We start from the raw sequence: 15,347 nt of genomic DNA, 5'->3' as shown, positions 1-15,347 counted from the left end.
TTCTCTTCACATAGGCTTGTCTTATTTCTCACAAGATAATATTTCTGCATGAGGGGACACTCTTATTTAAAGAAAGTACATCACTATCTGAGTTTCCTAAGAAGAAGAATGACCTTTAAAAATTCAGGTCTTTGAGTATCTGATTTTCATACAGTATACCTATATATTCATTTAAGTATTAATGTTTCAATAAAATCTATATGCTATATTTTTACAGGTGACCTGGGGACTCAGTCAGGCATTTTCCCCTTGTTTAACTTCCCTGAATTACTTAAAAGTAGATAGTGCCAGATTTTATGTTCCAAGGCATAACTTTGACTTTGTTTTTACTGATATTTCATAAATCTATAATACATTTAAACTCTCCCAAAAGTACATCATAAAATACTTATTTGAAATTCATATCACAGTTTGTGAAGCTATTTTCTATGATTTTATTAATTTTTTTCTTTTTGAGTAACTATATTAATTTTTAACATTTATGAGATACTGTATATGTTTTACTCTGAGGAGGTAAAATAACAAACTGATAAATAAAACACATGCCCACAACTAGTCCACCTAATATTTCAATATTCTAAAGATTGTCTATAAATTTTAGCCTGTTGGAGAGGTCTTTCTCAAGTTCCTTTCCCATATTTTTCACACATGGTATAGAAACTAAAGCTGAACTCCAACCCTCCACCTCCCTAGGCACATTCTTAACTACTACCCAAAAGAAAAAAGAAACTTTACAAAAATTACTCTCCATTTCTCAAAGGTCATCAAAATTACTCTCCATTTCTCAAAGGACTGCCAAATCCAATGACTTGGTCTTCATCCTACTTGGCCTCTCTGACACTATTGATTCATTCCTTCTTGAAATTCTTTCTTGACTTTTGCAAAATAAACTGTTAAACATTAACTCCATTTTGACTGTTTAAACTTTGTGCTTTGAATCACCTGATGCTGCTGGGCAATTTTGAGGATTTTGCGAACTCCTTTGTCTGATGTCAATGGGCTTCTGAGCTTGTTCCAAAAGAGACCGCTGAGGAACACTAATGAAAAGACAGAAAAGCATGTGCCATGTCCTAACATTCAAAAAGGGAATGTATAACTCAACATCAAGACCAACAAACTTTTAAGTATATGGGTATATATCAAACTGAAAGTAGAGCTTAAGTAATATTTTCCAATTTCTGCAAATCTATTATTTTATCTAGAAAAGAGAAACAATTTCTAAATATAAAAAAACTGTCTCCATACAAGTATATGTTTCCTTCACATATCATGTTTATTTCTAAAAATTTCTATAAAGTTTCTTTAAACTAATATTCAGACTTTATCATTACCTAGGTAAAACAGCAATAATCAGAAATTTATAGTGTATGTGAGGATTTTAACATGATAAAAAGCTAAGTTATTTTAAATATTCTACTATTACCATCCTTATTTCAAATGCTTGGAATTTAGTGATTCTTAAAGTCAGCCTGCATTAGATACATGAATAAATAGATAGATAGGACACTTTGGTTTTCAAGATTCAAATTCAGGTACTATTTAGAAAGTTTCTTTGGACAAGCACTACTAAATTTTACAGTTGCTTTGAAATTTCTATATAGGAAGTACTTTGATTACTGATTTAGGCCTGGAACAGATAAGAGTCTTTTCTATGACCCTGAATTTCAGAAAAGACTCAAGATTTAGTTAAATTTGTTTCATAAATGTAACCATATCTAAAGTAAATATATTTGCTATACATAAACTCAAAAACCTTTTAGTGATAAAAAACAACCAAAACCAGTTTAAAAGCAATATTGAATTTTTATATACCCCATGTTTAACAATATAATAGTCATACTGATTTTATATTATACCCATGATACCAAAACAGATACACAAAAACTAAACTGATTTCTCCTCCTTTGTTGTCAGAAGGATCATGACAACTCATTCACTGAATGCATAGTAAGGGAAAGCTCCCAATTTTGCTTTAAAGTTTTTCAAGATTTCTTTCTACCAGTTAAATCTAAATGACATAAATTCATGAGTGTTTTAAAAAATAATAAGATAGAAATATACATACTAAATACTATCAGCTCTATGCCATCTGACCATACTGTGCAGAATCTTGAATACAGTAAGTATTCACGGAATGATTGAGTGAATGAATATAGGCTAAGTTCTCTCTAGTATGAGTTGGGAGTTGGAGGGGGTATGATTTTCAAGGAACACCTATATTAAAATTTAGCAGCCAAACATAACACATGGCATACAACATCTAAAATATGAAACATGACTTTGAAAATTAGTGATTATTATCGATAGTATAGAGTGAAAAATTACAGTGATTGGTATAAAATAATGATATAATATTGAGTTTTAGATTTGATTTTCCTTATAGGTCATTTCAGGTTTGCCCATTCTGTGGCATTAGCTGCTGAGGTTATCAATTGTATGTGTGTTTTATCACATACTACATGATGTACTATATGATAAAATATGTAATTGAAGTATACCTGATACACTAAAATATCTCATCTTTCTATTGTAAATTACTAATTGAAAGCTTTTCAAGAATTCACTGTTGTTCCTTCTATTAAATTGTGAATCTTACCAGCTAATCATCAAACTAAATAACACTGAGATTGCAGTATATTCAAATATGAAAGATCTAGTTAATGGATTGTTGCAGTTTTGGGGTTTTAAACGTGGGCCAGTGATGTCATTGATGACTATGTTGTCACTAATATTTTAATTTTGAATTTACATAGAACTTAGTGTCAAATAAATAAGCATTAATATTCCATCTGATAGTAAATCAGAGTAATCTGAATATAGAAATCAGAGATACATACCTTGAAGAGAACTTGACACGATGTACACGAGCAGATCTCTCTTGAACCTTGAGATAGAATGCAAAACTTCAGTAGAATTCTCAATCATAAATTTTTTGAGTTACTAATTTATGGGAAATTGTCATTCTTCACATAGAGATATTTTCTTAAAAACCCAACTTATAAAATCTGATTTTCATAAATAAATCATATTTTCCTAATTACTTACAGTATGACATTAGAACTGCTTAACCAAAATCTTTGAATATAGCCTTGAATTTTAGTATAACAACAGATTATGGAGATCATATAGTCAAACACCCTCATATTATTATTGAGGAATCTATATCCTGGAGATGGAAAATGACTTTTCCAAGGATTTACATCAAGTCAAAGAGTATCTTTAATCAGATGGTAGGCCTTCTGCCTGATAATTTAATGTTCCTTTTATGTTATCATATTACTTTTTATATCAAGTTCAAACTTCTTGCCCAGAATTGAAATTCAAATTTTTCATCCACTTACCCTTCTAAGCTAATACTAAATTTTCAAAAGTTGTAACATACACACATACATTATTCAAATGTCTCAAGAGTTTAAAGTGTTTAATCTTTAAGGAAGTATGTCCTTTTATCATATCATAATCAGTGTTTGAAACACTTTTCAATTCTAAACAAATTAATTTTATTTTATCCATTATTCATTCATCTAATACAGCAAAAGACTTGATACAGAGCACATATAATGAGCCCACTTCCATCTGTGGTACAGATTTACTTTCTGCCAACTTTAGTATATAGGGCCATGAAGTGTTGCCTTGCCTCATTTAATTTTTTATCTCTAGGTTTCTACTCAAAATAGTTTTTAACTACCCCCCTCAAATAGGTCATTCTAACATTCAACAAGGCAGTCACACTAGGTTCTTTAGAAAGGAAAATTCAGTGTTACAATGAAAAATAAATTTAGTATTTTCATGCTGATGAAATCATTCTATAGTTTCTAGAAACTATATTAATCTTACTATGCTATTTTTTTCCTCTTTGGTAGCAACCTATCGAGGTTTTCTTTATACTCCAACAGATAGATTAGAAATGAAAAATGTTGTCAATCATTCACATGTTTTGCTAATGAATGTTTTCCAGTACAACCAGATGTTTGGCAGTATGCAAGACAAGCATCTGACTGACTGTTTCCACTTTTGATTCAGATAACTGGCATCACACTGACTCCGTCCAGGCCTCTTGGTTCATGAAGCTAATCTCTGAAAGTTTATTGAAACTAGTTAACCAGAGGCCAAAATTAGACAAAGGTCAATAATAAGAAAGGCTAATGACTAATATGAATAGACTGTATTTTTTCTGAAAATTGGGGAGAAGAAAATGATTAGTAAGAATGGCATATATTAAGGCAAATGATGTATTCCAAACAAATCTTATACAGCTCATTGTATTTTGGACTTAATGTATCATGCTTATGTAATAATTGTCATCTGGGGTAAGAGTAAAGTCATCATTTAATACGGCAGAGAGGGGGACATATTGCCTCTTGTAATTAAATAATACAATCCAGCATACGTTCTATCTGCCACTAACTAGTATTGATAAAGCAGCGCTCTGTTATTCATTTCAAGAGACTGTTATTATCAGAAATAACATATTTAAAAAGGATAAGTGTCCATGGCATACATCATAATAGACTACTGTGAAGTATCTTGAAAGAAATAGATAGTGATCTTGGGTGCTTGTCCTGATTAAGAGTAGCAATGACTCACTATTAATAAAACAAGAATGTCTGCGTTCTTCACTAATCCACCTATCTGCACTTAGTGACCAAAAAAGTTTTAGATAGCTACTAATAGCTGTAAGGAATGCTGTCTATAATGACAGGACCTTGTCCACACTCCTCACCAATACCATGTGCTAAATAGTTATTAAAAAACTTGTGAAAACAAAAGTCAATCTGGACACCAGGACTGACATGATTATTCCCATAAATCTAAGAAAATAAACGATAGGTTAAAATGAGCCAGACCCTGTCATAATCTACATCTCAGAAAGAGATATAAGCTGAACTACTGAATTTTTCATGGGCAATATTTTTACTTAAAAGAATGACTGAGGAGACAAACTGATTATTCAACTTGGGTATCTGGCAGGCAGTTTATTTAAAATCAATGAAGTAAGCCTGTCAAATCAAGGAAAAGACAATTGATGTTATTTGTTAACAATGATAAAACTGAGCTTTCAATAACAAAGTAAAATTTTAGACTCATCTATCATTGTGCACTTGACAGCTTATCAATACTCAACAATTTTATGATGAAATTGATGATATTAACTAATGCTGTTTTTGCTGTTGTGAAATAAAATGCATATTTGGAAAGAACCACATACACAGTGAACCAATATTTTCCAACTTATCAATGCATGAAGATATAAAATTGTGTATGAACAAAACATCTATTCATAGCTGATTAGATGGATTTTAATATTACTGAATATCCAAAATCTCAGTGATATGGTTTTAGACTCCACTTCTCTAGTTGTGGTGTATTATCAAAGAATATGCACAATTATCTGAAAAATCTATGGAAATTCTCCCTGTTCAATCACAAATATGTGAGAAGCTAGCTTTTACTCACATACTTCAACAGTTGGCCTGGATGGCTGTCAGTAGATCATCAGACATTTAATCTGATGGCCCGGGGTTCATATCCCCACTCAGGTGTTAGTCTATCTTTCGGGCTTCCTTGGTGGCCCAGAGTGTAAAAAGCCTGCCTGCAGTGTGGGAGACCTGGGTTTCATCCCTGGGTTGGGAAGATCCCCTGGAGAAGGGAATGGCAACCCATTCCAGTATTCTTGCCTGGAGAATCCCACAGACAGAGTAGCCTGGCAGGCTACAGTCCATGGAGCCGCAAACAGTCAGACACAACTGAGTGACTAACACTTTCACATTTTCTTTTCAAACAACATATGGTAACAGATTGAATGCAGAAGCAAATATGAGAATCCAGCTGTTTCTTATTAAGCAAGATGAAGAATTGTTATTCCACTAAAATTTGCTTCTTATATTAACATCTAATAGTTTTATTACTTTTTAAGCAAAGTGATAGATATTTTAAATTTTTGGTTTTAATTTATAATACACTATATATTCAATGACATGATCTGAGTAAACAAAAGCTTTTTTGGGGTTTTCTGTGTTTAAGAGTATAAAGAGATTTTGAGACAAAAAAGTTAAGAACCATAGTTCCATGCACTTATTAGTGTCACAGTAACTCATATTGAGAGACTTACCTCATTTTCTCTAGGATCTGGAATGTATGGCTGCAATGGTTCTATTTGGACTTCAGCCTGAATCGAATGAAATGCTTCATCATTATCTGATGATTCATCTTCTTTGTCCTTGAAATAAAAAGGAAAATAAATATCTTACTTGCTGTTAAACTGTAAATTATAGGAGCAATTATCATCATCTTACTGTTCAATTAAAAAAACAATTTTTCAATATTCAAACTGATTTAAATGTAGTTTCTAGTAGTTTTTGGTTCTGCATCCCTTTCAGCATCTGAGTAATGCTACAGATTCTTTGTAGAAAAATGCATATAGAAAGACACATGTCTCTTCATATATTTTAGGGGGTCATTGACCACAAGCAGCTCACTTTATTAGACCCAGGTTAAAAATCTCTGGTCTAAAGCTTAACTCATGAACCCAAAACTCTAACATTTAATGAGTGGTTATAATTACAAAGTTTGGTCCTACTGAGCAATGGAAGATCTGCAATACAGCAGTGCAAATATTTCTTTTTGAGTCCTAAGAGTTTAGGCAAGTTTATGTTTTCCCATTTAAGCCAATCGGCATTTCTCCAACACAAAGGGAATAATGGAAATGTGTTGTCTTTCTTTCTAGTGAGTTGAAATCACACATACATCTTTAAATTCTAATAAATTTTCAGGTATTTTGAAAGACCTATGACTTGATTACAACAATAAGAATTTTCTTTTTCTTTGTATTTTCCTTGACAGTTACACATAAAGGCAGGAATACCTATACAAGATCCTAGGTTTAGTAGGATTTAGTACTAGGATTAGTAGCTATCATTTAGTGACTTTTTCTTCCATTTTAGAATGGCTTCTTACATAAATATTTAAAACACTGAAAGAAAATAAGTAATGTGTTATGCTACTAATACCATGAGTCTTGCAGGAATGCATAAGAGTCTTTTTTAAAAATGCAATTGTTACTAGGGCTCATTGGGAATAGTCATTAGCATTTTAGATTGCTTAATATCTGGCAAATATTAGCACTTTGCACTCTTGCAATTCCTTCTCTATTTGGTTTCTTTTGCTTCTTATCTGTCAGATTTGGGGGACTAGACAATCATTTCCCCTTTTGGGTCTTGCTTCTCTTGTTGCTTTTACCTTTTCTCATGTTAAACATGTCTGGGAAACAGCATTTGCTCAATTAACACAATGGCCACAAACCAAACACTCCCTTATTGAGACATTCAGACAAGGCTGATTTGTAATAACTACATTAATTATTATTAGATAAGTGGATGTTGATAGCAGGGTTTAATTTAGGATCTTCACAATGATTCCTTTTATATAAACAGATACTGTGAAGTATTAGAAAACGACTGCTCTCCTGGTATTTTTGACCTCTTTAATTTGCTTATGAAGCCCACAAACCCTTCACTAACAGATTAGATTTGCCAGATTGAATCCACCAACTCCAGCCAAATTATCTATATATCTATTTATATTAGGGAATTTTGAAGAATGAAGTTTTATTAACTTGAATTTGTAACTTGTGCCATGTTCTATGCAGGTACTTCATTGATGTAAAATGGGTGGAAAATAAGTGAGACAAGTCATACTTATGGTAAGCATGTACAAAATGTTTAACCTTTAACATCCTAAAGTACAAAAACTAGTGCAATTCTCTTAAATAGTATGTTTAGCATTCTATGGGAGGAAAGAGCAAAATAAATGTACTTAGAGATTAGAGGAACAAAACTGAATTTTTGTGTTTATTTTAATGAATTATATTTTTAATTTTGACCTATGAAAGTAATTTTTAAAAATCCAAAATAGTACCTTTAAATGTGTATATGATGTTGGTTAAGGAAATAATAGGTAGAAAATCAGCTAATAATGAAAGCTCTATCACTAAAGAGATATTAAGCAAATAACTGGATCATTCAAACAAATCTTTCTTTCTCAAATTTAGTCACAATTATTTGGAAATTTCAGGATAATTTACTTGAAACCCAAATTATTTAATCTTCTCTGAGACACAATGAACATTTACTTCATTTGCTTTTACAGAGGGATCACCTGAGTATGAACTAGCATATTTTCTCTGCATATTTGACTTAGGAAAAATATAAAAAACCCTTACATTTGCAACTTGTCTCAGTTCTTCCTCATGCTGATTAAAGATATCCTCCCATCTGCATTGGCGCCTTTGCCTATGGGCTTCTAAATCTGAGAGCTCAAACACTTCAGGTCTCCGTGACAGCTTTGCCCGAAACCTCTTTGGTGATAGTCTTTTTGCCAGTGCCTGCCTTAGACTAGAAACTTTTGATTTTTTCTTCCGTGGTTGTTCTGGTTGAGAGTAAAACGTGTCTGATGCCAGGTTTTCCATCAGGATTTGCAGTGGACCAAGCGGCTTTGAGTTATGTGCATTTGGCGCTCGAAGTAAGTCTCTTGATAGGCCCTCTATGAGTGCTTGAACCGAGCCAACTGCCTGTGTGGGGTCTAGAGCCCAGGCTTGTGCTTGAGGTGACCATTCGATTTGGCCCTCTACTGGAACGAGCACCTGAGTATCCAAATGGAGCGGCAACAGCACGTGGTGGTTCTGTGACAGCAGGGGCAGGAACACTTGGGCATGGACTCGTAATGACTCGGGCTCCTCTGCCTCCACCTCTGCCTGTGTAGGCTCTGCAGCCTGTTCCTGTACCTCTGGCTGTTCGGGTGCCCCATTCGGCTGCAGCGGCTGTTCAGGTATGTGATTCTGCCTCTGGTGTTGTTCAGGGACCCGGCCGTGTCTTTGCTGTTGTTCAGGCACCCGATCTTGCCTCTGAAATTCCTCTGGTACCTGATCCAGATCCTGGGGCTCTCCTGATGCCTGGGGTTGGCCCTGAGCCTGCTGCTTTTTGGATACCTGGGCCTGTACCTGTTGAGGCCTAGGGCCCTTCACCTGAGCCTGTAGTGGCATAAACATGCAGGTTGTCCTCTGTGGTCGTGGAGGTGCCTTCATCTGCATCTGAAAGGGCATAGATGCCTTAGCCTTCACCTGAGCCTGTAGTGGCATGAACATCCGTGCAGCCCCTTGTAGTTGCTGAGGTGCCTGGGCTTGCCCCTGTAGAGGCCTAGGTGTACCGTTCTGAGCCTGTAGTGGCATGAACACCCTGGCAGCTCCCTGGAGATGCTGAAGGGCCTGAACCTGTGGCTCTTCTCGGTCAGGTAACCACCTTGGTTGAGAGGGTTCTCCATGCAGGACTCTAAGTGGTCTGCATCTACTGCTGGTAGGCAGTCTCAGAAGCTCATGAGTACAAGAAGGTCCCCTAGAAATAAAAGTACAAATGGTTGCCATACAATTAGTGTTGTCAGTAGAGTGATGTCATTCAGGGGAGATGCTTTTATTTTTAAAAGATGAACATTTTTCTGCAATAAAGATACTTCCACTATATCTTTTTTGAATCATTCCTGTAATGTCTGAAAGTCTTTACATTAGCAATATATTCAATATTAATGGCCTGATAATCTAGTTGATCATTCTATCGTCAGAAATTAAGGACTCTTTGAGTACTAATAAAATTTTTTCCTCAACATTTCCATTCAAATATCTCTTGAAAATAGACATCTGTTTTATTTTATCAGAAAGGATTAAGTTTCTCTGAGTTAAACACAACAATATGGGATCAACTGTCTTACATGAACTGCTAACATCAAATTATATATGTAAGTTATCTAACGCACCTGAATCTTCTCATGGTATACTGCTCCTTAATAGCTTCTTCTCTTTCAAAGATCAGAGGTATTCCTTTTATGAAATAGAAAAAAATAATGCATAATAATCAACAGAAATTAATAAATCCACGTTAGTCAATTTGCACCCTTTACTGCTCAGGATGCTGAGTGAATTTACAAGAACAAGAGGGCTGTAACCCTTCACATCGCATCTACTGGTGGTGTAGACAATATCCTTCTTCCTAGGCCTCCTTTTGTAGCACAGTTATTCCACAGAGACTAATTTCTCTCTGTATAGGAAAAAAAATAGCAATCTGATTGCTGCAATTCTAAAGAGAAGAAATTGAAAAAGGTAAAGGGACAAAGGGACAAAGAGAAACTCCAGATGGTTGGTGAGCATGGCTTACAGGTATGTACTACGGATGGAAGGACTTTATGGTTTGGGCCCACACCTATCTTTGGTCCTTTTAATGAGGATCTTGAAAATGAGGATCAGGATCTTTGGCCCTTTCAATGAGAAGGCAAAAATCTAAATTCTGGTTTTTACAACTAACACAGTGAAAATGTTTGGCATCTTTCCCGTCACCTGTGCTGCACTGAAATACAGACACTTATAGACAAGAGTTTTCTTTTGAATTTCCTATATTAAAAAGTTTAGGACAACTATATTGACATCATCCATCAATTTCTATATAAATGTGACTTTTCCTGCAGATTACATTTTGGAAATTTTGCAACTCTGGAAATTAGTGAATTCTCAACTAGATGTGGTACCCATTTGAGATTGGTCGACTTTTATGATGATACTGGTCCAATAAATTCTCTACCATGGTTAAATACGTTAATTCCTTCTGCTTCTCAATCAAAAATAAGATATGCATAGTTATGTAGATGGAAGAAGATTGGCTGCAGTCAATCCCATAGTGCATCTGAGAATGCCTGCTATCTTTTTCAGGCTCCCCACTTTCCATTCCATTATCACTCAACTCTGCATATGGTGCCCTAAACTAAATGCAAAATATGCCATATAACCTATAAAGTTGGAACTTTCTAAGTAGTTTCCTCTGGATTTGATGAATAACCATCCTGTCATTTTTGGCATTAATATCTAGAAGCTTAATTTTATTTGCATAAATTGTGCTTTGTTAATTACATCTTAAAGTTGGAGATTAATACATAAAACCAACTATGTGCAGTTCACTGATACTGCATCAAAGTAGCAGTCAATAAGTGATTAATTATAAATCCATTTATCTAATTGGAGTTAACAATGAGAAAGAACAATAAGATACAGATTTCATTATCTTGTGTTTATTTCTCCAGTTAGTTTTCTTAAAATAAAATTAGCACATCATAAAATTCTTTTTGAGGCTTTCAAAGGCCTTTGTAAATATGAACGCATGCTAGTTGAACTAGCAAAAATTTATAATCTTATGTGTGTATGTGTGTATATATATATATATATATATATATATGATCAGGTAGGAGATAATGAATTAAATGCACGTGGCATATTTGTGGAAAAGCTAAATGTCAAAAGGTCTCAGACTTTAATTTCAACTTAATTCTTAAATATTATTTTTCCTAAAAAAATAAAAAAAATTTCTCTCATTTGAATATTTATTCCAGTAAAATGAAGATTTACATATCCTACCTTTTTTCTGTCTCTTTTTAATGATTCCAGTAAGATGCTTCTTTAATGACTCAACAACATGTCCTTCATTTTTTATATTCTGAACAAATGGGTGATGAAGCATGTTTGCAGAAGTAGGACGAAATAGGAAATTTTTTATCATGCACTTTTCCATGAAATCATGGAACTTGCGGGACCTAAAAGAAATGAATCAAAGAGGTAAAAGAGCATTCTCAGGTATTCCACACCTCCCACCTCCACCCACATGCCACTCTGAAGGTCATATTTTTGGAGAGAGTTGTCTTAGCTGTAATAGTCTTTTCAATAACCAGATATCCTATAGCTTGACAATGTACATTACACAGCAATGCCTTTCAAGCCTCAGAAGAGGCTGGAGTCAATGATATTTTCTACCCAAATAATAGTAGAAACTTCAGTGAGTTCAGAAGAATGTGCGTGGCAAAATAGGCGAGTGGTGGGATGGCAATTAAGTGGTTGATGTGATTTATGCAGACCATGAGACCAGACTGGTCATCCCACAGTAGTCATATTTTGAAGCCTGAGTGTTTTGCTTGACTATGTACACTTTGAGCTCTAAAGCTGTCCATGTAATGATCCAGAAAAGGGTGTTAATGTCACCAGGACTGATTAATCTTATAAAATGGCCCATGGAAACAGATGTGACCAGAAAGCCTGAATCTGTGGGAAGGGTTAAATTTAATCACAAGGAAGAATGTCAGCAACTGAATCATAGTAACCACTTTTACCAGGGCAAGTAATATATACTGAGAATAAGCAAGAACTTCACTTACTAGTTCCAAAAACTTCAGGAAGAAAGATTTTTAAGTTTAGTTGGGCTGTAGCACTCTGAGAGAACAAGTCCTCTTTAGGTTCTATGGATGTTTAGTTTTATGGGTCAAACGACTGGGCTATACATCACAATCACTGACTGCCTATGTAAGCTCAGTGAGAAACTTCACAAAAGGCTTCCATTGGCCCAGCCCATTACAGGAGATAAAACTGAATACGTCACTAATGCCAGGACAGTACTGTCATGATAATCTACCATGGAGAGTATTATTTCTATTTGGCTAGCTAGTTCTTAATGAATAGTACTCATTTAGACTCCTCAACGTATCCGTTTTTAGGAAATATTGTCCAATAAGGATGTGGAAACAGGACTGATCAAATGAATTAAAACTTCTTTGCTATATAAAAATATCAAGTTAATGTGTTTAAGAGATTAAGTCATTCATCTTTACCATCCACTGGATTTGACTTTGGGAGCAGATTCTCGCAAAATAACAAATAAGGCTTCCAAAGGTTGAAGGTTACACAGGGCTGCAAAGGAAAATAGATAAGTTTAGAATGAGTAAGAAAGGTAACTACAGAACAAACTCCTAATTCCAGAGGGGATTCTCAGTGTTCTTTCACATATCATGTTGAATAGACACCGAAGAATAGATATGAAAGAAGGTAGTTAGAGGAAAAGCTGACTTCAATACAAGCTGTCCATTATATAATACTAAAGCTTCACTATTTCCAAGTGGGACAAATAATAATCAATTACACTAGGTTAAATTTTTGAAATGTGTGATTGATGATTTATATCTAGAGAAGCCAAAAATACAGGTGGAGTCGAGTACTCTTCTGTGCTTGTGCCGGTATCCTACCCAGTTGTAAAACTGGAATATGTAATTATAGGCTGAAAAGTCAACCATACTAGTAACTATGCACAAGAATATGCAAACAATGATTTAGTAGTCTAAAAAGATGAGAATAATCTGGTTTGGAAGCTAACAGTCCTAGGAAAAGAAGTAGATACAATGTAACTATTAAGAAGGGGCCTCCTAGGTGGCACTAGTGGTAAAGAACCCGCCTGCCAATGCAGGAGACACAAGAGACGTGGGTTCGATCCCTGGGTCTGGAACATCTCCTAGATGAGGGCATGGCAACCCACTCAAGTATTCTTGCCTGGAGAATTCTCATGGACAGAGGACCCTGTTGGGCTACAGTCCATAGTGTTGCAAAGAGTCAGACACGACTGAAGTGACTTAACACGTACACACAACTATTAAGAACACACCCTCTAGATTAGATCATCTGTGTTCAAATCCTAATTCTACCTTTGTGACCTTGGGCAAATTACTTACCTCTCTGTGCTTTGGTTAATTCATCTTAAAAACAGGAAATATATCAAGAATTCCTTCAAAGAGTTGCTATGAGGATTAAATGGCAACGTACTTATAAAAGTGTCTGGCACAGAGTAAGCACTTAATAAATATTAGCTATTGATATTATAAGAAAGATTTTAACTATCCGGCACCTCAATTCTGTGCAAAATTACTAGACTTTCATTCTCTTTTTCAGAAACACAACCATACAAAGAAAAGCCTATTCCAATATGTGGTATATAAATTCATTACCTCATTGGCTTGGGAATTCTGGGCTTTTCAATAAGTATTTAAATATGTGTCTCACTTTACTTATTTCCTCTTGTGTTTTGATCAAAGAAAACTGGCAGTGCAATAATTCCCCAAAGGAGAGCCATAGTGTAAATTTCACCTAATACTAAAAGTGTGTCATTCATGTGAGGACAATTTGATATTAATAACTCTTTAGAGGAATCCTTCCTCTCCCAAAATATATCTTAAAAAAAAAAATCTCCAGTGCCAAATTGGCCTCTCATAGTAGTATAAAGAAAGTCCCCAGGGTAATTTCATTAGAATAATATAAAGGCCATTGTTCAAAGGTCGAGCTTTATATAAATTAATAGAAGGTGCAGTGACCTGATCTCCATACCTGACCTAGCTTTAACCCATGCCCATTCTGTGATATGTCATATTCCAAGGGACACCAGAAATTCTTGATATTCCAAGGGACACCAGAGATTCTTAACAATTATATACCACTATTTCTACTCCTTGAAATTACTCCCATTAGCCATGAAACAGTGCTAAAACATTAGATATTGTACAGATGAAGCACATAGGCACATGGGAACCTACAGATCTGCTTGGAGAGGGAAAAGCAAGGCAGTTGCAAGCCCTGCCCCCTGACACACACACTTCAGGCATTTCTCTCACTTCTCATCAATACTATGAATGTGTTTATCACTTATATTCTTGGATTTAGGTATTGAGAACAGCAAATATGCCCTGTTTATGGGATTATACATTTGCTGGTTATGAATCATTTACACTCAAGTTCACATTCCACTTTTACTTTCCTACCAGAAAGCAGTAGTAACCTGAGAGAACAGACTGCTGACAGGTTACTTCAATGAAGAGAGGGAGGGGGAAAAAAGAGAAAATGGAGCCTACTGAACAAGGAGGGGCAATGGAGTGGCTGGTAGGAGCACAGAAGGCACCAATGATAGCTGGACTGACTCCAAAGTGGGGAAAAAAGCTTCCTTCTCAATATTGTTGAGGATTGGCTCAATTAAAAGGAACTACTGGCGGATTTTCTTAACTGGCACAGTCTGAAGTATATAAGTGTAACTGTTCAGGAACCTAAATATTTCATCAGTGAATATGTACTGGAACGCCTTTAGATTCTGTTTGGTTATTACTATCATGACCAAATGTTACTGAGGCTAAACTGAGTCAACACTCAATCAGCCTAAAATAAGATATCTTAACAGAGAAAAATAAAAACTCTTCTTACAGACATATCTGGCCATTCTGACTATGGCATTTCATAACTGGGGAAGACCATCATTTACAGCTTGGCACGTGGTGTGGCACCTGTGTGATCAGTACAAGCTGACTGGTACAAGTGGCAGATTTGTACAGCATGTTTCCATAACTTTTAACCAACATCAAATATTATTACTCACGAGGAGCCCCTTCGGCCATTTCAATAGCAGTGATTCCCACAGACCACACATCACTCTGCAAAGGAAAAGATGACCAAAAAA

General features: G+C 35.1%; 1 protein-coding gene across 2 annotated transcripts in view; it reads right to left on the bottom strand.

The window, feature by feature from the left end:
* The window catches only part of NRK (Nik related kinase), a 125,521-nt gene that overhangs the window by 36,555 nt on the left and 73,619 nt on the right, over positions 1-15,347 (bottom strand). For both annotated transcript variants that reach the window (XM_013976175.2, XM_013976176.2), the window contains exons 9-16: positions 15,267-15,321; positions 12,691-12,769; positions 11,450-11,625; positions 9,805-9,868; positions 8,222-9,389; positions 6,113-6,220; positions 2,838-2,884; positions 943-1,037 (exon numbers count right to left, since the gene is read on the bottom strand). In XM_013976175.2, the coding sequence (XP_013831629.1) occupies positions 943-1,037; positions 2,838-2,884; positions 6,113-6,220; positions 8,222-9,389; positions 9,805-9,868; positions 11,450-11,625; positions 12,691-12,769; positions 15,267-15,321 (1,792 nt within the window). The remainder of the gene's footprint in view (positions 1-942; positions 1,038-2,837; positions 2,885-6,112; positions 6,221-8,221; positions 9,390-9,804; positions 9,869-11,449; positions 11,626-12,690; positions 12,770-15,266; positions 15,322-15,347) is intronic.

The sequence above is a fragment of the Capra hircus genome, assembly GCF_001704415.2.
Source record: "Capra hircus breed San Clemente chromosome X unlocalized genomic scaffold, ASM170441v1, whole genome shotgun sequence".
In the NCBI taxonomy this organism is placed as follows: Eukaryota; Metazoa; Chordata; class Mammalia; order Artiodactyla; family Bovidae; genus Capra; species Capra hircus.
The sequence above is the reverse complement of the archived record's forward strand: the minus strand, read 5'-3'. Positions and strand labels throughout refer to the sequence as shown.